Source organism: Filicampus tigris, chromosome 16 (assembly GCF_054856515.1).
Source record: "Filicampus tigris isolate MCC_2025a chromosome 16, RoL_Ftig_1.0, whole genome shotgun sequence".
Classification (NCBI taxonomy): domain Eukaryota; kingdom Metazoa; phylum Chordata; class Actinopteri; order Syngnathiformes; family Syngnathidae; genus Filicampus; species Filicampus tigris.
The window spans coordinates 1,345,043-1,368,181 of NC_141232.1; the positions used below are offsets into that span (position 1 = coordinate 1,345,043).

The 23,139-nt window shown below is 51.0% G+C and overlaps 2 protein-coding genes across 3 annotated transcripts in view; one reads left to right on the top strand and one right to left on the bottom strand.

Moving 5' to 3' along the window:
• Positions 1-3,482, top strand: part of iqck (IQ motif containing K) — a 33,289-nt gene extending 29,807 nt beyond the window's left edge. The window contains exon 11 of the mRNA XM_086054656.1: positions 1,222-3,482. Coding sequence (XP_085910782.1) covers positions 1,222-1,472 — 251 coding nt within the window. The 3' untranslated portion in view covers positions 1,473-3,482. The remainder of the gene's footprint in view (positions 1-1,221) is intronic.
• A 261-nt stretch (positions 3,483-3,743) lies between these two features.
• gprc5ba (G protein-coupled receptor, class C, group 5, member Ba) lies at positions 3,744-17,409 on the bottom strand. Of its 2 annotated transcripts, none has more exons than XM_086054658.1 (4): positions 17,006-17,409; positions 10,308-11,406; positions 9,427-9,559; positions 3,744-7,734 (listed from the first exon to the last, which is right to left on the bottom strand). In XM_086054658.1, the coding sequence occupies exons 2-4, from the start codon at positions 11,402-11,404 to the stop codon at positions 7,690-7,692; spliced, it is 1,275 nt and encodes a 424-aa protein (XP_085910784.1). In that variant the 5' UTR covers positions 11,405-11,406; positions 17,006-17,409; the 3' UTR covers positions 3,744-7,689. The 2 variants fall into 2 exon arrangements, with proteins under 2 accessions (XP_085910784.1, XP_085910783.1); XM_086054657.1 differs by having other exon boundaries at positions 9,427-9,557; positions 10,300-11,406.
• Positions 17,410-23,139: the final 5,730 nt, after the last annotated feature.

The window sequence follows — 23,139 nt, forward strand, 5'->3', positions numbered from 1 at the left end:
TGCATGAGTAGAAGAGGAAGAGATAGAGAGGAAGTCAGGTGTGTGTGGGAGTTCATGTCTTTCTATCTTTGCGTGGACAATCGTAGACATTCCACACTCCAAAAATAATTGATCCAAAAATGACCCAAGTTGTGTGAAAAAGGGGCCGAAGTTGGGTCAAATGAATAACCTACCAAACAACCCTTTTTTATTTGGGGGGTGGAAGAGCTCCTGATCCAAAGCATACCACATCATTTCGTCCTTGCGCTTTGTTGCTATCAGTCGCTCTCTCTCCCATCCATCCAATAGAAATGCTCGTGATCCAAAGCATACCGCATCCACCTGCCTACCAAACCTTAGCCACCCTACACTTTGCCTCTTAGCCTCAACTGGGGGCATCACCAAAGTAAGCCAAAGAAAAAGCAAACTGGACTGCTTGAGATGCTGACTGAGCAGCGCGTTTGTTTTGCAACTGGCCGCACGCGCTGCCAGTTTCGGCTCATGCACATTCCTCACCGCAGCAGGGCTGCTGACCTGACACTCTATCCAAAGTGCGGGGGGGTGACTGTCTGTCCCCCCACACAACCCCCCCTGCTTTCCGAAGCACAACAACAGATGTCGCGGCATGCGAGTCAAATCACTTTGATTGCACTTGTTGTTTAAAATGTGATGATGACTCACACACAAATGAGCACAGAAAAGTGGACTTATTTTAGGAAGCCCCCCTCCCCGTCCCCTAGCACCAAAATCCCCCAACCCCCCCCCCGATCGCGCGCTTGCCCTCCAAGCCGATCCGGCAACAGCTGCCATTGCACATTTCCCAGCACGATGTCCGCCTCAGTCGGGCGGAAAAAAAACAATCATCTTGCTCGGGCCGAGACTTTGAGGGCGGGCGTCAGGTCAAGCGACCGGGACAGGTGCACCCACTCGATGACGTAACCGCGGTGTTTGACGGGAGTTTTGAAAGAAAGCACTTTGATGCTGGAAAACCACGTTGCTGAAGCACAAAGGATGCATGTCCGCAAACACGAGCACGTCGGCGAAGCTGAAGATGGCGTGCTCGAAAGAGTCGACGACGGACGAGCCAGCCGCCTTCCAGGACACTCGGCAGAGCTAGCCTAGAAAGAAGAAGCCGCTTTAGTCACCTTTAGTAAAGCAAGCGAGTCCTCGTTGTCCCATTTTGTTTTTGTGCGCGGTCGTCACCCAGCGGCTAATCCGATGTCCCTTTGATTGGTTTCGCAGTGGGCGCCACCATGACGGAGACCACCGAAAGCGCCGAGTCGGAGAATTCCGACTTGTGCGTCAATGTGCTGTCTCCCGGGGCCCCGCTCAGCGCGTCTTTCCCCACCCCGCTGATCACGCCGGATGGCGGCGAGCGGCCCAGCCTGCCCAGCCTGCCCAGCCTGCCCAGCCTGCCCAGCCTGCCCAGCGTGGACGAGCCGGACGACACGGAATCTGTGTCCAGGTCCTCGACAACACCGTCGCCAACTTAAAAGGAGGCGCGCGCCAGGTGTGCCGCTCAAGTTCCAGGACCGGCGTCCAAACTCCTGAGTTTTGCCCTTTGCCCACGAGCAACTCGTGACTATGACAACATAGCTGCTCACAGTGCCCCGAGCGTCTGACGCTTCCTAGCTCCGAAGGGGAGCCGTTTGGAAGTCGCGGCGGATGGACGTGATGACATGAAGGCCGCACGAGGCTGCGAAAGGGAAATTGTAGTCTGGCAGGGAATGCTCGACTCAGACGAAGCCTTGTGCTTGGATTGTCCCAAATGTCTTTAGTGACGCCAGTCCTGGAACTTGTCGGACACGCCTCGCTTTTTCACATTTTGACAGAAAGGACTCACAAAGTGTTTCACATGCTTGAAGGGAAAAGGAAAAGGGAGACTCCATTGTGCAGAGCTGCTGCTGCACCTTGTGTCCTGTTTCTCAGGAAGTGGCCCCCTTGGGGAAGCAGCTGATCATGAGCAAACCGGGGTTTTTTGGGGTGTTTTTTTTCTTCCAAATGTCACTGATGCCTCATTTGACCACTGCGTATAGGAAAACAAAAATGTCACACTAGTCAGATTTTGCTCCACGGCGCAGTCCAATAATGCAGCAAATACGAAATATGTGAAATATGAAAAATGGATTTATTTGCACACGCCGACTGACTGAGATGTATTCTTTAGATGTCTAGCAATGCCCAGTTTTGATGTCTTACTATATGTTAATATACGTACATATACCCACACAGTGACGTTTTTTTACTGAAAAACCTTTTTGGGGGAAATATGATGACCGTATTCTACGCTCGTGTGTGTTTCTGTAATCGATGGAACCCTTTTAGGTCATTCCGTCAACAATGCAAAACCTTTGATTGGCTCTCCTTCGGGGAACGCCGCAAAAATGATGCGTTTCTCAAATTTTGCTATTCGTAGCCGTGGAGTCGGATGGAACCCTTTTAGGTCATTCCGTCAACAATGCAAAACCTTTGATTGGCTCTCCTTCGGTCGTGTACCTAATGAGGCATTTCCTTTCCTGCTCTTAATCACAACAAAATGTGAACATTTTTCCCAATTTCCTCCTCCCCCTCCACAAAAGGGCCCTTTTCTTTCGCCTTTCCCGTGCGGCCCGCCGCTGCTAAACGTCCGATGCTCTCCGCCCGGCCGAGCGGGGCCGGGAGGGTCGTGGATCTCCCTTTGCGGGAGGGAGACAGCTGCTGCACTTGTCGGGCCGCGGGATGAAATGACCCATTTCATTGGGAGGACATTTGATAGCGTGCGCTCCAGCGCCAGGCCTGACTGAAAGTGGATGGCAGCATTCGGTTGGCGATCTGCGCCAGGCAGTAAAACTCTGGGGCTTCATTAGGTTTGTTTAGTCATGCGAGTCGCCACAGTCATCAGAGTGGTCGCCGCATCATCATTCAAAGCCGACGACACCGTGCGCCGCACCCTCGTTCATACGAAAGATGCTACCTGCCGCTGTTTTGGTGAGCAACAGAGTTTGAATGGGCCGTTATGCGTTTCCTTCCATCGGCCGTCATTGGCCTTTTTTTCCGGGGGGGAAAAATAGTAGCCGGTCCGCCTCTAATTTTAAACGGCCGTCCGTCGGCGAGTCCGACTAAACTTTCACTAGTGGGGGCTGAATAGAACATATCCGCGTAAAGGAACATTTGTGAGTTGACTTCCATTTTAAGCGCTTCTGAATCAATATAGATAATAATCCGGATATTATGGTCTTGTATCAACTTTAAGGCAACATATACCGACCGCATGTAACATTGCGCCCATTAAAATGTGTCAAATTGTTTTTGAAAAAAAAGTCACATCCAATCAAACGTACCTAAACATGACACTTTATTGAACATTTTTTTCCTGAATTAGTTACAGAAAGATTAAGTGTTTCTTTTTTTCTTTTTCCTCATCATCGTTTGCTAGTAGTGGCTGCGGGGGGGTTAGGGCGAGTGAAGCTCTACGTAGGCATGCACAGTCGCAGCTGTGAAAACCAAATCTCATGACTCCCCGCACCCCCCCCCCCCCGGATCCCCCCCCCCCCCCCCCCCCGCCCGTCAACTGTCCCGGCGGAGCAGTCTGAAGGCAACACACATCAGGACAGGACAGGACGGGCAAGGACGAGGGCAAGGGCGAGTCAAAACGTGGGGGAGGAAAGGTGACATTGAGCCTCCCCCTCAGCCACGGTGAGCCACCCGCTGACACACCTCCACGGAACATAGAAAGCGTTGTGCAAATTCACCACATTTAGAACACACAGACGATATAACAGGTGGAAGAGTTCGTACCGCCTTTTCAAAGTCTTTATTGGGTCGAGCCATGATGTCTTTTTTTTTTTTTTTTTTTCTTTTTGAAGACCCGTTTCCCTTCTGACGTGAAGCCGACGAACGCGTCATCCGCCGTACACTGAAATGTTGTCACAGGACCTCCACATAAATATTCAAAAGCACGTCTGAGAGAAAGGTCTTACACATGGAAAAATGGTGCTGAGCATGCACACGTACTGTAGGTAGTCGACAGTGCAAAAACTACAAAGTCACATGTTGTTGTTTTTTTTCCCAATACTCCACACTGAGTGAAAACATCACAACAAGTTTGGAAAATGTCCCCCGATAACTCTTGACACTTCAAGTCAAAGTTGTAACCCAGCGCTTGTTCATGTGTGGCCTCGGCTCTCAAGCCTTGTTCCTGTGTGCCGTGTGAAAGAAACCCTGTTCCCGTCGTTGCTCGCGCCTTTTCCCGTCGCTGCCGTCAACTCATTCACCGCCGTGGACGCTTACGTTTTTGCCGACTGGAATCTAAGTGTCCTATCTACGGCCACCGCCGATTATATTGGTCAAGACGCTTTTTCGGCGGGTAAAAAAGCCTGTGAAATTCAAGCTTGTAAAGCACTGGAATGACTAAAAGGCCTGTAGATGGCAGCGTTGCGTCGCTCTGGGTTTGAGGTCAGCACAGCTTTGGAGTAGAAGATAAAGATTTGGGGATGAACCTTGGCTCGGCATTACGACGTGAAGAAATGCCAACGTTTGGAAAATCGGACAGGTTGAGCAAGAATATGGAAGTGGACGTGTTGCAGTAGTTAACAGAAAGCGTGTGTCGAGAGTGAGAAAAGCTGACGCAGTTCTTACGAACGTCGTGTAAAAAAGTAAGTGCCATTTAGCTAGAGCCATCATGATGCTACGTGTTGCCGTTTTAGTTAGCCACGGACTTTGAATGGACCTTTCTCAGTCATGTTTTTGTTTTGTAGTTTGTGGTGTCACAAAAGCAAAAAAAAATAAAAACATCGGCATCAAAGTTTCTGTTCTACTTGACGTTTCTTGTGACGTTCGTTTGGTCAGAAGTCTGTGTTTTGGGGTAACCACCTTGAAAGATCCGTCAAAATGCTAATAAGCTGCTGGCAGTGAATGAGTCAACCATAGTTCCTGGCTATGTTAAGCCCTGTTCCTGTCGCTGGTTTTAAACCTTGTTCCTGTTGCCCCATCTTTGTGCCTGTAGCTCGCCCTGGTTCCTGTAGTCCATGTTGTCAACCCTCCTGTTCCGGTTGCCCGTGGTGGCATTTACCACGGTTCCTGACCTTCTTCCTGTAGGCGGTCTCAACTGCTGTTCCTGTAGCTCATGACAGGAACCCTGTTCCTGTGCGTTATCACTTGCTCATGTTGCCCATGTTCAGGCTTGTTCCTGTAGTTAATGACGATGAATCTTGTTAACTTCTTGTTCCTGTTGCCAGTGTTCACCCTTGTTCCCCTTGCAGATGCTAACTCCTTGTTCCTGTTGCCTGTTAACTATTGCTCCTGACAATGGTAAGCTTTGCTCCTGGAGCCAATGCTTAACCTTGTTCCTCTCGCAAATGTTAACCCACGTTACTGTTGCCCATGGTAACAACCAACCTTTGTTCCTCCAACTTCTAATAACCCGTGTTCTTGTAGTCTGTGACAAACCCTGTCCCTGTAGACCCTATTAACTGCGGTTCGTCTACCTTATGTTGACCTTTGTTCCTGTACCCCATGCTAACGCCGCCCCTGTCTTAATCCTCTGTATTGCACGTTAGCCCCTGTTCCTGTAGCTCATGTAACTCTGGCAACGTAGCAGGAGAAGTTGTGTTTGGGCCTGTCGTGTCATTCCTCCTGTTTTAGAAGCAGACATAAACACACTGCAGCGGCCTTTTCATAGTCACGTGTTGCTGTAGTCAGAATGTGGAGCTGTGAAGGCTCCACTGTGCCTGTCCCGCCGCTCTGCTTTTCCTATCAGCCGTGAACAGTATTTAAGTCTCGTCAAGTGCCGCTAATCATTATTATTCACAGCCGGTTTTTTTTCTTCTCGCCGCAGATGTGCAAAAAAAGAAAAAGACCACTGTCTGCACTTCAAATGATTTTGCCTAAAAAAATGTTAAAAAAAAGGTTTTCCCAAAAAGAATGTAAGAGCACACAGATGCATGAGTGCAAAGCAAGCATAAGAAAAAGTCATGTTATGCATTTAAACCGGTGAATCCCAACCACTTAGCGCCACGTAGTTTGAAAATGATTGCCACAAGATGGCGGCAGGCGGAATTAACCTGCATTCTTTGCCAGTTGTCGTTCATACTACGGGGGAAAATACAGTCATGCCTCATGTATCGCAGGAGTTACGTTATTGACCGCCCATGCACAATGGACCAAATTCAACCAAAGACTTGATTTCTTACCTATATTTTAAAACGTACGCATATGATAGCAAAACATGTGCATGTGAGATGAACTTCTTTTCCGTTCTACTCTGTCGCGTCTGCGACTTTGAACGTGTGTTCCCTCAAAAGGCGGGCCGGCCCGTTGGCTGACGAGGAAGTCGGCCAATGAAAACATTGAGTCGACAGACTGCTAACAGGCTAGCTGTTAGCCACGCCGCCTCAGTGGGAGGCCATCAGCAGGTCGCTCGTCTTCAAGCTCAAGTCAACCTAAACATGTTTTTTTGTCCCCCACAATATGTTCTGTGCGGGCAAACATGAAATTCTGATGAATATTGCGTTTGTGGAATATGAGAGCCGTGTCGATGGGAAAAGACAATTTATTCTAGCTAGCCGTGGTAGACTCAAATAAATGAGCTAGCAACGTTGACTTCACTGAATTGATCCCAAAGTTGGGACATCCTCTCTCGTCTTTTACACTCTCGCCACGTGACGTGCGGCACAATCGTCCGGCCCCAGATTTTACACCGAGCATTTAAGCACTTGACACGATCATTATTTCAGGGTACGCAACCTTTTGTGTGGTTTTTGTCGGGTGGCTTCTCGAGAGCCTTTTCGAACGTGTGTGAGCCTCGACTCACCAAAGGTTGGGAAACGCCGGTCTAAACGGAGCACGGTTAATTCATCGTCAAAAACAAGCCATTGGGCTTTTTTTTGTGTTTTCTGTATATACAAGTCACCGCTAGAGTATGTACAGTGCAAGCCGGCGACGGGATGAAGGAGCGGCGGCGCTGAAATGGAGACTGGTGAAACGAGAGCCGTCGTCCAGACGCCGGGAGGAAGAGGAAGAGGAGGGCCGCTCCCCCTCATTTTCTCTGCCGATTCCACAGTTGCGCTGGCCCTCCTCCGCCTCCTCATTTTCCAAGCTCGCACTGCAAATCTGATCTCGGTTGAGTCCGCACACATGGCTCTAAATATAGTGTTGTCTTGCAGAAACTTCCTGGCTCCATTTCCTCCCGCGTGATAAAGTTCCGCGGCCTTTTGGCCGAGATTCAGCAAGCCGCCGGTCGGTCCAGTGCTTCTGTGCAGGTGATGGTTGGGGTTTTTTTTTTTTGTCACTTCGTGTCCATGCAAAAAAAAAAAATTCGGGCGGGGGCTGTTACGTGTGCACAGTCTTGATTTGGAGGAGGATTGTTGCTGCTGTTGACATTGAGGACTGATGGAGGACAGAGTCAAATGAAGGATGTTCACAGTTTGAAGGATGCTTACAGTGCCAAAGAAAAAGCTGTTTTCATTTCCTTTTTTTTGGGGGGGGGGGGCGCTTTTCGTTCAGTGTCTGCTGGTCACAAAGGCCGCCTTTTGAGATTTGTGCGCTTGAAGACATTTAGCTCTGTCCTCCATGGCCTCCTGGTTTTTACACACAGTATTTGATTGGCACACAGTCTGTACAGAGTGAAAGTGGCATCCGTGTTTTTTTTTGTGTTTTTTTTTTTTCAAGTACGCTGTCCTCCCCTTTGAAACCCTGCGCCGCCCCCTCGTCGTCTGCGCGACCTCCCTCGGCTCACCACAGCTGCCGCCCCGTGTAGGTGGGAGGGGCCGAGGGCACCTGCGGGGTGGGGTGCAAGAGGGAAAGGTGTTAAGTCTGTGATTGTCAAGCTGCGCAACGTGTTCATTGTCGACAGTTTTTTCAATGCAACGTTGGAAACATGCTGAAAGGTCTGCCGGGGGCTTCCAAAGCCAAATGTGACTAAAACACCAATAATACGAATTCAATGCGTAGTGAAGCATATGGATTACATATACGACCAAAAATAAGAGTATGAATTTGATTAGTAGTGTTAAAGGTTCATCATCTTGAGCTGTTTTCTTGTCACACGGGCGTCTGTCTTCACGCGCATGCGCGCAGCAGGTGCACAAGTCTACTTGTTACCAACAACCATCCACACATGCGCAACAATCGGTGGCAAAATGTACGATATTAGGGAAAAGAAATCACAAATAAGACAATTATTGCAAATAAATCTAATTGGAACAATACAATATTTGTAATTCTCCACTGTCAACTCCTGAATATGTGTCACTTCATGTCTCCTCTTTGGATTTCTCTCTACCAATCGGATGAATATAAAACTATGAATACTGTACAAATCATTCTAATGTAATTACCAAATTAAATGGAATGCCAATTCGCAAGTCGCAGAATTATAAAGTGTATTTTTTGAAAGAAAAAAAATGAATATTGATCATTCTTCCAATTCATTGAATTGCCTCTGGTGAACCCCAAATAGAGTTCAGCTGTGCTCCTCGTTTTTTTTTTTTCAGGCAAAAAGCCTGAAGCTTTTGCGATAAAACTGCCCGGTGTTTGGAGCTGTTGATCTCCTCCCCCTCGACCAGGCAAAACAGCCCCAAAACAAAACATGCCCCTACTTTCTTGTAGCTCTGATGTTGATATGTACTGAAAGCAGCCAAATGTAGCGCATGTTGTAGCTTTTAGGCGGATTTGTTTGGAGCCTTTCAGCAACAAAAGACCAACGAGGGTACAGTGGTAAAAATAGTGCCCAGGGGCCATATTGTAGCCGGTGTCGGCTGGGCATCTGCGCCGTGCTTGCGTAGCAGCTAAATGGAAAGGCGGAGCAGAGCGGCCATTCATGGTGTTTCATGAACGGCAGTAGCAGAGAGCGTTGCGGCTTTTTTTTCTCTTTTTTTTATTTTTTTTTTTTATTACACACTGGCCGATCCACAAATCAACGTCAACTGAGTGACCGTTTGTGTCAAAGCCCGTTCATGCACGCGCTTGCTTGGGGAATTGCGGGAAAGCCATTTGAGCATCCTGCGTGTCCACGTCCGACTTGGCTCTTTGTCCTCACTACCAAGACAATTCAGTAGAACAAATGTGTCTTACTCGTAATGTTTTTTCTCTCGTTATCTCACACGTACGAGTAGAGTGAACTGCCTAACATGGTCGCAGTTTGGCATTCGCAAATTGGAAAAACCTTCTTGCCGATAGTCCTCAAAGTGTTGCTTTGGCAGTAACTATGTTGAAGTTAGTTGAGGCGCCTCATGTAGTGCTTTGCCGCCAGAGGCAATTCTTAAAGGGGAAGTCGACCCAAACATTGTCTTTTCAAAAATACGTTCTATGCGCCGTCACCAGTCTAAACCCGGCGTTCCGATTAATATCGTGCTTGTGGAATATGAGTTAAGGAGCAAAATGCAGCCGTTGTTGTCCATCTCATTAAAATGGACAACACGGCCGGCGTGTCGGGGGCGTGTGTACCCGCGACTGGGAGGATGTACTCACCGCTCCCCCGTTCAGGATCATGGTCATCTCGGTGGGCTGGTAGACGTTGCTGCGGAAGGGGGCGCTGGGCCTGGCTCCCGTGCCGCCGCCGCCGCCGCCGCCGTGTTGGCCGGCGCCGCCGCTTCTCAGGCCTGGACGCAAACATTGGTCGCTCGCTGACTGTGACTGAGTCATCGCGCATCTTGAGCTGAGCCTGCAGACATTTCCCTCCTATGTGTGTTGCATTCGCAAATTGTGGCTCTCCTTGCCCACTTGCGAGGGCATTACAGTTTTTTTTTTTGTTGTTTTTTTTTTATAACTGCAATTTTCAGAAATGATAAATGTGCATCTCTCTAGGTCTAAATGGCTTCGTTTCAAGTGGCCTTCAGCGCAACACCGGGCCAGCTCCCATTTCCAAGATGGCCGCACCCGCGAAAGCAGCCTTCCGCCTCGACCGAATGCCTGACGGAGGCTTCAGGAAGCCAGCCAATCCTCTGGACATATTGATCCATTTGAAGACGACAACCATTTTCCGAATGGATTTCTTTGCTTTCGGGCCACCAAGATGACTTTGATCAAGTGGCATCTTATGAAACTGACAGCGCGTGGATCAAAGCGAGCGAAAGAGGCAAGCGATTGAAGGATGAGATTTGGCCAAATCAGCAGACAAACGGCGTTTCTGTGCAATATGCCGAAGAAGTAACCCTTGCCGCATAAATGACCGCGCACTTGCCAGATTTGATTGGAGCTCTAAAACCTGCGGCCGCTCTGGCGCGGAAAAGAGAAGAAAGAAACGGCGCTCGCTCGCTCCCTCCCTCCCTCCCGCCCTCCAGTTTGGTTGTACTTTCTCGGTGTTCGGCGTGAGGCCAAAGGCGGCGAGTGCGGCGCGCATACCTGCGGCGGCGGCGGCGGCGGCGGCGGCGGCGTTGTCGTCGTTGTATCCGTAGCCTTGGTTCTCCACAAACTGCCTGTGCGAAAGCGGGATGTCCTCGTCGAAGCTGGTCTCCCTCATGCGCGTGGAGTTGTGCGACGTGTCGAAGTAGTCGGGCGCGCTGGGCTGCGGCGGCGGCTTCATGCACAGGTGCGCCTCGGGGATGGCGTGGAAGAGCAGCAGCAGCCAACCCTGCGCCACCAGCGCCACGGCCAGCGCCGGCTCGTCCCACTCGGGCGACTTGCCCAGCAGGCGGTTGCCGTACAGGTAGAAGCCCACCCAGGCCGCCCACAGCAGCAGCGACAGCAGGCAGGTGAGCAGCAGCCAGACGGCGTTGCAGCGCCACCGCCGCGTCTTGCCGCACAGGGCCAGGGCGGCGGCCGCCGAGGCGGCCAGCAGCAGCGCCAGCACGTAGCTGCAGGCCAGCGAGAAGTCCATGGGCAGGTACTGGCAGGCGCCCCGCCCCTCCCTCAGCACGGTCAGCAGCAGCCACTCGGCGGCGATGATGCCCTGCACGGCGCTCAGGCCCAAGGCCAGGCCCGTCAGGGCGCAGCCGCCCGGGCTGCGGTGCTCGCGCCCCACCCGCCGCAGGCGCACCCCTTGCACCAGCAGGCAGGAGAAGCAGAGGGCGAACAGGAGCCCCCACAGGGCCCGCCGCAGCACGCACAGCGACTCGTCCCGCTCGATCAGGTAGGCGAAGCTCAGGGCGAACAGGCCGGCCGCGCCCAGCAGCAGCAGCAGCAGGGGCCCCACGCCGCTGCGCTTGTCGGCCTCGCCGATGCGCCGCAGGCGGCACAGCAGGGCCAGGGCCAGCAGGACGGCCACCAGGGCCCCGCCCGCCGCCACGCTCTCCACCGCCACGCCCCACACGGCGTCCAGGTCGCACAGGAGGGTGTAGGGTCGCCCCAGGCCCCAGCCGCAGCCCGGCGGCGCCGCCTCCGGCTCATCGGGGCCTTGGCCCTTCGCCCCGGGGCTGAGCAGCAGCAGCAGCAGCGGCGACAGCAGCGGCAGCGGCGGCAGCAGCGGCGGCAGCAGCGGCGGCAGGGCCCGGACCGGCGGGGACGCCATCTCTTCAAGAAACAGTCAAGACAAGACAGACAGATGTGAAGGAGGCGCTTCTGCTTGGAAACGAGCTCGTCACAGCTGAGGAGGAGCGGTGGCCACCGCTGGAAACCAAACACGGCAGCCGCTCGGGAAAGACTGCGGCCATTTCGTCACTCTGTGTCGACGCAAAGTTGAGCAACTGTGATACCGTTTTCAGTTGACAAAATGGCCGCCGCCTGAGATGGCGAAAAACGGCTGGATTTTGCTGCTTAACTCACATTCCGCAAAGACAACGTTAAACGGAATGCCTTGTTTTAACTAGTGGGCCTGCATAGTACAGATTCTTATAAAAAAAAAAAAGAAAAGAAAAGAAATTGGGGTTGACCTCCCCTTTTAACCTTCAGTAACCTTAAACCGATATTAGTCAACGTGTTTTGGAGAATGCCACATCAAAGGGTGACTGACCAGGAACTGCCTTGGCATTGTCGTCTTTGCCGAGGTCCGGTTTTGGATGCTACTCCAATGATGTGACTGATGAAACCACACATGCAAAGTCGCACTTGTTTAGCAGCCCAATTTCGTGCTCCATTTTGACGTCTTTGCCACCGCCGGAAGTTCTCATGGGCACGCATGCGCTGCATATTCATGTTTACAGCTCTTTCATGTACCCCGCTGCCGTTTACAGCCGCCGAAATTCTTGGCCCTCCTTAGCGCCCATTCTGCCCCTGTTGTGCCCCCCCCACCCCATCCCCCGCTGAACCAGGGATGAGTCACCAAAAGACACACAGGGAGCCCGAAACGGTGCTTTGCGATGTGCACGCCACCTTCACATTCAAGACGCACTTGAGCTCCTCCCAAAAGCGTTTTGTTATCCCGGCCAGCCCCGCCGGTAACCATGGTTACCTCCCCCATCTCGACACAGCGCTCGCTGGTCCGTGCTAAGCCGAGTGGACGGCTCCTCCTCTCTCTCGGCTTTTCCTTTTCAATCGGGTACCGCTCTTGGTTTTTGTCAGCTCTTAATGAGCCAGCACCAAGAAGACGACGGCAGAGACCCTCGCTACATGAGGCAGGAAGACCTTGGCCCCCCCCCAACCATCACCACCCCGCATCACGCTGTCACTCCTCGCACAGATGGTTGCTGTGGCTGCAGGACACGCACACACAAACACACGGAAGAGCCAGTGGCAACGCGCACACGCACGCACGCACGCACTCACATGCGCGCAGTCACATGCAAACCTCACAAAGTGGACTTTTACACGCAAGCACAAGATGCCGCACATCACAGCAATCTGCTTTTTTTCCCCCCACAAAATGGAAATACAAGTCAAGCTGAAGTCAATATCACCTTTGTTAACAGTGTGCAGGCAAGTTTGAAGTTGGAGTCGCCTGCCTTCGGTGTAGCACCGCGTTGTGCCACAACATGCCGGGCAGCGCTGAGAACTGCTGGAAGAGATGCCGTGTAAACAACGGCAAGAAGAAGAGGCTTGCTCTCTTCTTATTGTCGTATGCCTTGCTGCTCTTTTGAGGCTTTGCAATCACCCGAACAGCGATGCTAATTTCCTTTAGCCTGTCAATGGCCTTTCACATTATAAGTTAGCATTGAGGCTAAAGGACTTTTCATTGAAATGTGACGATCTGGTGTGGTTGAACATTGCGGCGCGTCTGCCTCCGAGGTCCTCTAGGCTCAAATCTCGCATAGTGAGGACAAGCTGTGTTCGAAGGCAAAATCTCATTCAAAATCTCATCGAATGAGGAATTGTGATCGAGCTAAAAGACGAAGCTCGCTTTTGGATCCTGTTTGGCTTCCCCCTCCGTTTGAAAGCCCGCCATTGTGCCATTGTGCCATTTTGCCATTCAACAACATGTCTCCTCTGCATCTGCGTACCAATTACATCCCTCTTCTCTCCACTCTGCCCTCTTCCGTTGCCCCCCCGCCCCCCTTCCTTGCCTGCATTGTGTCTTATGTAACGGGCGGGGGGTGAATCCAGCTCCTGCCAGTTGTGCAGCTGCCGCATGGCTGCTGTGTTGGGTATGGCCCCGCACGCACGATGCGGTGCCCTATATTGCGACCACGTCGCCATTTTGTGCTCTTTGAATGTGAAGGGAGTACAGTTTATTCCCTGGATCGGTGTTTATTTGACCCACCCGACGACGCGCCACCGAATCAAGACCTTCTGAAAAGTGGATACGAATGTTAAGTGCCATCTAGTGGAAGAGATTGTAATTGCTGTGCCTGCCAGTAGGCGCCAGTGGCATAGACAAGAGTAGCTCAGCAATAGCATCGCCGTGTCGCTCGTCCGCGAAACGGCCGAGCGGGCCCTTTTGCAGAGGAATGCACAACATTCACAAAGATTTCCGGGACATTCTCTTAGTTTTTACACAATGCAGTGCTGTTTTGCTTTTTCATGTTAGTTGTTAACTTGTTGAAAAAGGTGATTTTATGCTGCTCAGTCTTGCAGTGCTGCTGAGGCTCCCTCGTCCGACTAACTTCCCTGAACAGCGTCCGTCTGTCCGTCCGCCCGTCCGTCCGTCCGTCCGTCCGTCACTTGTCATCGAAGGGTGAGTACTTTTACTTGATGTCAATGTTATTGTGCTGAGGTTGATTTACACATTTTACACTTGTGCCACAGTTGCGAGAAAACATTCTGCGTGACGTCATCTTGTCTTGGGCAGCCCACTTCCTTGAAAACGCCTCCTTTCACCTTTGCCATCAAAAAGTGAGTCCTTTGCTTTTACTTCTCGCGGGTTGATGATCCTCCCGCCAACATGTGCCAGAAAACTTGCCGTCATGTCACGTATGTCGTTTGACTTGATATCAGCTTCATTTTATGTTGGTTAACTTCTTGTTTTAAACTGGCGTGGCCGTTCTGTCCAGTTCGTGGAAGTTTTACGCTGATCTGATCTCAGGCGGTGCGAAAGAGGGGGGCCGGTAGGGGCACTGCCCCCTCTGACACATGCTAGGACCCCCCCCCCCCCCCCAGGTGACAGTCCAGATAATTGACCTTTCCGGGAATTATTTTCCACATTTCCCCCTGTCCACCATAGGGAACATTTAATTGATTCTTATCAGTGTTTTCTGAAGAATATTTTGGGTTTGTTAAAAACAAAAAGAAAAAGATTTTGTGGTATGGTCGCCCTGAGATATCCGTGGCCCCCCCAAGGAAAAAAATCTTAGCTCCGCCAGTGGCCCTCTAATGGATTGATCCAATGCACTCAGACGTGGCAACAAAGCTCCGTAGTTGTGACTTGTGCCAACTCGCTGCGTTCTTCCGCAGCGACTTCTTAACGGCATTTCATTTCATTTCTCTGGCAAATATTGTCAGTGAAGTCGAGTCAGCGCTGTACTTCCCGTGGGCGCAATTGTATGGGAACTTACATGGCGCTTCTGTTTTGTGAACTTGACTGTCGCGCAATCTTTGGTGCCCAAGTTTGATCTTTGGACTTGTTCCGCACTCTCGAGCAAGAATAACGTGCTTGTTGTTGCCATGTGAGCGAGCGACACCAAGTCAGTCGTCTTAGTCGGCGACCTGCTGACAGGACACATGCTTGTTGGGAGGGACTCTTGGCACACAACAGCGCCGTTGTTAGCGTCGCTGCGCTGCTATCATTCGGCCGTCGCTTTTGGACGGCGAGCGGGCCGCAAAATGCAGCTCGCTCGCTCGCTCGCCGGAGGAAGAATCCACTTCCCGCTTCAACGACAACGTCGGTGATGTCGGCAATCCTTTCATCTCTGACTGATGTACGCTGATGAGATTTTAGGGCTCGCGAGGGTGTTGGGGAACCACCATGCGGAAAATCAAAGTCCATTTGCCAGCGTCTTGGGGGCGTCCCCGATCGACCTAATTAGAGCTCATTAGCATGGGACGGGAGCTCGCAGCAGGACCGTATGCTAATTGACTTGGCAATTAACTGTGCCAGTGATTAATCTTGCCCCCCCCACGTATAAACACAAATGTGGCTTGTCATATGGGGTTTGATGCGTGTGTGTGTGTGTGTGTGTGTGGTGGCTGGGGGTCGGGGGGTGTCCCAAAGTGTCCAAAATAGACTCCCGGGTCATGCTGAGGTGTCATGTGGCCGTCTTTGATTTTTTTCCAGGGTATAAATACACAACTCGCACGCGCAAGTGACGGCAATTGATTTGCAAGACAAGCGTTAAGATCATAAACGGGCGGAGCTGGCAAGGAAGACCAAAAGTGTTTGTGCGCGCGCGTCTGCAAATGTGTGCGTGCGTGCGTGCGTGCGTGATGTGTTTGCGTGTGGAGGAGGGCTGGATGCATGGACACAAATGGAAAGGGGAAGCGGGGACATTCCCATGAATAAGAAAAGTGTGCGGCGCATGCTAGCGCCGCACTCGCTTCCAGCGCGCTTGCTAGCTCCCGCTCGCCATCGCAGCGATGGCCGTTGCGGTCTTCAATGAAGCTAGCGTGCATGTTTTTAGAACGTGTGAAGATGCTGAGGATTCAAAGGCACAACTTGAGAAGTGTGAGGCCCACACGCTGCCAACACATTCATCCAATTCGCAGCATCGTTTCCAATGGGGGAAATTCGATTCTACCTCCGGACAAACAGCATGTGGAGCAACATGGCAGAGACGGTTGCTTGAAAACACAACCTCCTTGGCTGTGGAGGTCATACAGTGATGAATAACATAAGCCTGTGAGTACTTTTATATTGTCTGTCTACATGTGTTGCATCACAGTTTGTGTTTTGCAACACTGCGACGCCGGTGCTTTTGGTTAGCCACCAGCGTGTGGCCGAGCATTAAGCTATCGCGGCGATTCCAAATAGGCATGTTTAGTTTGACCGTTATGGTCAAGTGGGGAGCGCCAAACCGCTACTTGTTGTCAAGTGAGTCGAGTTCACTGCCACCACATCCCCGATGTTTTGCTTATAAGTCAACAACAACAAAAAGGGTCCGAGTGACGGCACGCATCTCTGGCGCCGCCGCAATCCAAACGAGGCGCACGCGGCACGTAGCAGTCACAGTGACAGTAACGAGGCTCATCTCAACGACAGCGAGGCCGCCCGACGCCGTTGCGCCCGCAAACGGCACCCAAGTGGCCATTTCAGCTTCATTTGCAGCTGACTTACAGGCAACAAAAAAGGGGGGGGGGCACTCTTGCTTTTAGCTGACCTAAGGAGCAGCTGAATGCAAACACACACACACACACACACAGGTTGGAGAATGCCTTTTTTCCAGCCCCCCCCCCCTTGACAATGTTGGCCACATGCAAGCCCCCCAGGGCATTCCAGAAGAGGGTTTGTTTGAGGCCACATTGTTCCCAATGTGTGCCTGCCTGGGATAAAGAATGACACCTCACCTCTTAACAATGATGGACTGCTTGGCACTCCCCAAAATATCCTACTGTGTGTGTGTGTGTGTGTGTGTGCGAGTGTGCGCGTGTGTGTGTGGTGGGGGATGAAAATGGAGGACAACCAGAGCCAACCAGAGTTACGCCGACATGCTTCTTGGGGGGCTCAAAGGATACTGAGTGCGTAAATTAAAAACAACAACATTTGGGCTTTGTGCAATCGTGCGTTCGGTGCCCCCGACCAGCACCGCCCCCCCCCTCGCCCCCTCGCCCCCGCATTGCAAATGAGCTATTTACGAACGCGACCGACCTTTTTTTTGTGAATCGATGCAAATGGATCCGCTTGAGCGAAGGAGGTTGAGCAGACTCGGTGCTGCTCCAAATGTCACATTTCGTCGTCCGCCTCGACTGTCGCCGGCCCAGATGCTCGCCACAGACTCGCTTTCGGAACCGGGCCGAATGGCATAGGAAGAGCGGACCAGCTGAGCCCCCCCCGGCCGCGGATGCGTCCCGAGCGTCGTGCTTGTTTCCTTTTGTCGCCCTCCGTCGGCGGCGCTCACATCCTTTGTTGAAGCATTTTTCCAAATGAGCGAGTGCGGCGCGGTGCTGCCGAGCCGCTCCAGTCGTCCACTTTGACGCTCGCTGGCTGCTGCTCACCGAATGAGCGCCACGCAAAAACTGCGCTCCGCATAACGCGCGTGAAGATTAGCCCCTAACAGCCCCCCACCCCTCCCCCCCACCCCCCCTCCTCCTCCTCCTCCTCCTCCTCCTCCTCCTCCTCTCCGCCTTCGCGCATGTTCGCGCGCGCGCGCGTACGTCCACGCACAGAGAAGACAATTAGACTGGACGCTCTTGGAAATGACATACAAGACAAGAACCTTATTTGAAATCCTTCCCGTGTCTCTACAGTTGCTCTGTTTGCGTTGCTTTACGCAGGCGCAGTTGCACTTGATGATTGTCAAGTGCTGATCCTATTTCTTCATTGTATTTTTTTCTTTCTTAACATAAAAAGAAGCTATTTGAAACTGGCAAGGCAGACTTTTCGGATAGGAATCTTCGGCAAAATTAAAAATCAAAATGATCAGCTTGGGAGGGCGGCATACCGCATGTGTCTGTTGTTTGACACCCATTGTCACCCATTCTGCAATTCAAGGCACCTTCCTTGGACAGCGCATTAGAAAATAATCTCCACAATATTGAAAAAGAAGCTAAAAAAAAAAAAAAAAGTAAGCTGTTGAAGTACCAGCCATGCAGGCACTTGTTGCTAATAATAACAGCTGCTAGCCACTAACGCCGGAGACTTGTGCGGTATCATACGATGACAGCGTAATTAACTAGCGTCCTCAATTAGCGACTCAATATGACTTCGGGATGGCGAAGAAAAAAAGGTTGCTGCTCGTATTAAATGAACAGACTAAGAATAAGCACATTCTCTCCATTCACTTCATTTTACGGGATTCCATAAAACAGGTTGGGGGGGGTGGGGGGTTTCATGTCGTGACGATGCTTAAAATGCTCTTTTGCGGAGCGGCGGCTGACGAGTTGAGGCTAATGTGCCAGGTGCATCCCAGGAAGGAGGGCGGCGGCACGGGAAGATCAAGGGAGGGAGGGAGGGAGGGAGGGGGGCGGTAGGCCGTAGGCCCCGCGCGAAGATTAACGGCCGTCTCCATTCATCAGTTTGCTGAATTTATCATCAGCGGGGGGGCCGCTTGGACACCACGAGGGGGCTCGTTACAGCAGCCGTCATCGTAAATTGGCTGTAAAATGGGAACGCCTCATGGCTGGTAATGCTTGTTGTGTTTGATTACGCGGCCGCTGTCGGGTTATACGACTCCCGCCGCTTTAAGGGACATGAAGTCCTCCGAAATCAGGTGGCAGCTCTCATTTTTGTCTAAAGTTGTCATTCAAACCATTTCCCCATTTTTCTCGATCGCTCTGCCTCGGTCAAATAACGTCAAAGGGTTTGTTTACGACCGGTCGGTGCCTTCGATAACAGGTCGCTGTGCATCTGAGCCACTCCCAAGACATATGGAGTACCGCAAGGTTCTATTCTTGGACACCTGTCATTTGGGCTGCTCACGCTGCAACGCGTCAATAAGGTTTAATGTTGCATGTACAGTATGTTTGTGTTACACTAGCATGTGATAATGCATTTCATGATAACATCAATTGGTCACGCGATCGGTTGTCCCTAGTTTGCAATTGCCAGCGCTATTGAAATTCCAATCCAATTTCAAGTCAAAGACCTTTTGAGATTGCATGGGTTGTTTTTTTTTTTGTTGTTTTTTTGCGGTGATCTTTGTTTCGCTTTCCATGCTCCCGTTTTGGTGACGTCAGCGCTTCCGATCATTAGCTCGAGGGTGGCTTTAAAGACGCCGCCGAGGGACTTCGGTGCTCATGCTAGAACAACGGCGCGGTCATGTGACGGACTCGGACGTTGACTTGCAAACTTTGAGGCCGATTTGGGATTATGTGTGGGTAGGGACAATCGTTTGTCGCGTTTGCAGCAACACCACTGCATGGCTTTCCAGAGACAGACACCGGGATGAAAGCCAGGATGTTTTTAACGATGACAGGACGCGGGTGTCCAAAATTAGCAGGAAGAGAGTCTAATTTTAAGCGCACACACGTTTGTTTCCAGACACTCGTCGCATCTCAAACAGCCTCTTTTCTTGCGCGGCAACGGCTCCTGTTCCATTGCTGTCCGTAGTCCGCGCTGTCCTTTTTCGGGTTAGTTGGGCAGCGGGGCCTTCTGCCCCAAGTTGCCCTCGGCAGTAACGGGAGCACAATTAGCGTATGTCCGTGTTTGTGTTTGTTTTGGACAATGGGGGCGGGGCCAACGTGTCCTGTCAAGTCTACCTAGCTTTGTTACGGCTGTAGCTGTTGTGAAATGCCAATTGTGTTAGCGTAGCACACGAGTCGTCAGTATGAATGGTTTTCCGTATTTCTAGTTATCAATTCACGCACACCGCTAGCATATTAAAGGCGACATTGCTGGTTAGCTTTCGAGTCGCTAGTAGCTAGCGTCCTCAACAGTTGTCTGTAAGTGAATATGGCTCATTTGGATTTTGACACCAGAAAATGAACTGTACTAAATGTACTGGAGCTCAACTAAAACGAGTCTGAGTCTCCTCAAGAGTGAGGGCCGAAACCCTCCGGCTGTTGCTTACCTATTCTGCGGCCGTGACCTTTCAAGTAGCCTAACCTCACAGATGGTTGGCACGTAGGAAAGGTCACATATTCTCTTTTTTCTTTTTTTTCCCCCTACCTAATGACCAAAACTCCTCAACAAGAGAAGCACTCCTCCCACGAACGATTTCCCCCGTCCATGCATGCGCACAGGTGCCATCTTGGCTCGGCGGTCGCAGCTGACTGCCTTTGTTTCACTCAGTGTGAATGTGAGCTGCTCATGTTTCTCGAATGGCTCCGAACGGGATTTAACCCTTGCTGGGTCAGGGCGAGGTCAGCGGAATAAAGGCCATTGCTGGACGTGCCGCAGATGCCGTCCTCCTCCATCTGCCAGACGCGGTGACCATACGTTGGGAGTGAGCGATTGCTCTTTAAGCTCTCAAGGACCCTCGAATGATTGTGGTTAAGGAGGCTTTCTACGTTTTATTGTTTTGTTTGTTCTTTTTCTGGCGAGGACAGAAAATACCGGACCCCAACTGGAACGAGCTCATTGTTTGCTCGTCTCGTAGTAATGAGCTGCATTTAGTAACCGCAACATACTCTTTTACTTGGACTTGATTATTTTTAGCCAGAGGAAATCCTGCTTGAATCGAAAACTATTGCGACTGAACTCACGTGACTCCTTTCACCAATCTAACGAGTGACGCGAACTGCGAGGCTATCGATTCTCAATCGCATTGATGCGGTTTTACTTGATATGCAATCGAAAATATAGCAAATCCAAATGTCCATTTTGTCCATCCAAATGCCACAAACCCACAAAGATTTACTGAAAAAAATGGAAGATCGTTGCCAGTGGCCTCGTTCACCGTGCGTATGCTAATTAGCCGGTGTTAGCATGCTAAGCCTCAAATCTGTTTTTCCCAGCGGCGTGTTAGCAAAAGCCCCGCGAGAATGCTGACTTGAAGCATCGACTTCAATCCCTTCGGCTGCTCTCAGCCAATGACGTCAAAGTCTGCGGCCTGCCTCTGGCTTTCCGCGTCGCACCAGGCCTTCACCTCCGCAACTCCGCCCTCGTTGCACAATTGCCCAATCGAGTGGAAACTGGCACGGGTGAGAGATTGACTTGGGGGGGGGGGGATTTTTTTTTTTTTTTAAATTGGGGGGGAGCAATCACACTGTTAGCCCCCGTGTGGAATCAGACAGCACGCAGACAGATAATCCCCCACCAGTGGTGTGTTTTGAGGCTGCCTGCGTACGTGTTACGCATATATTTAGCACATGGGAGGATTTGGGGTCACGGCGTGGGGATGGATTACTGATTTAGTAGGACAGGAGCCAGATTGGACCCTCACGAGCGGCACACTTTCACCTCCATCCATGACGTGGTCATCAGTGGAACGCACAATATGTGCTACCTTGACCACGATCGCGGCTCAGTTTACTCGCGTGACAAATCCAATTGGCCCATTGAAAGGAACTGAAATGCCAGTGAAACACCCACCCAAGCCCCCGCAAAAAAAAAATAAAAATGTTTTAATAAAGCAACACTGTTTTGAATAGAAACATGAAGTCAACAGTAGATTGATGTCTGTGCGTGAGCGTGAGCCGTTGTCTACAGCAGAGGATAACAAAGATTTTTCATTGGAAAAAGTACAAATATTGTTTGAATTACAATATGAGAACGTACGGAAATAAACTGTCGTGTTATTTTTTAATTGTAGTAGTGCGTGTCATCAGGAGCTGGAATCATTTTGTTTGCATGTGAGTGCTTGACTTCTCTTGATACGTTTATGAATCTCAATAATGCTCAATTTTTTGGGGTACGATTTTGAACGGGAGCAACTCCAAAGTCAACGGAAAACCAGATTGCGTTCCACACTTTGGAGGTTTTGACTGTGAAGGCGTTTCCGATTGACGCGCCGCGGTGCGGCATGAAGTGCTTTTCTCCTTCCCGGGATGTGGGCAAAGGACAACCACCATCACTAACAACAACAACAACATTAACTCTCGTAGTTTTTTATGCTACGAAAGCATGAACGGAGCCTTTTGCTATCCCCCAGCCCACAACTGTGTTTGCTCCTAGTCCCACTCTGCCTCGCTGTCGTATGGCGTTCCACAGGGTTCAATTTTGGGGCCCCTGCTGTTTTCCTTGTATTTGCTGGCCCTGGCTTCCGTCGTAAGGCAACACATTTGCTTTCGCTGCTATGCGCATGACAGTCAAGGGCTCTATAAACAACGTTGAGTTGAGATATTGAAGTTGCCATTTACGGCAACAGCAAAATGCCAAATCTGACGTTGGCGTAAGAGTCTGAGGTGACCAGGAACCTTGGAACAGTCGAGTGCGCGATGCCGCCTGAAGATTGCGCAGTCCGGTCCTGTTGAACGAAGCCTGCATGAGTAAAGTGTCGTTGGGCTAATAAATGTGCAGTGAAAGGAGAGCGTGAAGGAGCAGGAGCATTTTTGGTCTTAAGGAGCCATCTCCTAGGCGAGAGCCATGGCAACGGCCAACCAGGGCCCCCAGCATTCAACGCTGGCCTTTTCACAAGTGGCAGGCAGGCAGGCAGGCAGGCAGGCAGGGCCCCGGTTGTTGTTGTGGTTTTGGTGGAGTTGAGCGTCCCTTGCGTTCCTGCTCGCGCGCCCGCCCCCATTCTTGCCCCCCCCCACGTGACATGATCACCAAAGGCAGGGAGGCTGTGCGAAGACTGCTGAGTGCGAGAGTCTGTGGGAAAATGTTGACGGGGCTGCCGGGCACCCAGGCCAGCTTATTCAATGGCGCCCACCAAAGCGCCAAACGGCAACGTGTAGAATACGAGGCATTCGTCCGTTACCGGCTGCTTTTTGTGCGCAACTGATATTTGGAATCAATTCCATTGCCGTTTTCCTCTTCACACGGACGTTTTGGACGTGACCAAAATATATTTGTTGATCAAATCCCGTTAACAGATTAGCAGATGAACAAGCCAAAAGGATTTCCCAAATGAAATCTCCTTTGGGGGATGCAAAAATATCTTCACAGCAATATGAGGATTTGAATCCATCCAAGGCGCCATGTTTTTGTTTTTCAATCGAAGCTTGTCAACATGTTTGTTTTTCTGCTCCGACCTTATGAAGTCTGCTCGCGCGATTCGCTGTCGTCGCTCGGCGGTCGCCACAAAGGAATTCATTTGCTCACTTTGGCTTGCTTGACACTGGCGGAGAGCAAATCATTCAAGGTATGCCGCGCTGCCATTCATTTTATGAACATTGAACACAACGCCCCCCAAAAATCTACATTGAACTACAGTTTGAAAAAGAAAATACAATAAAACTATT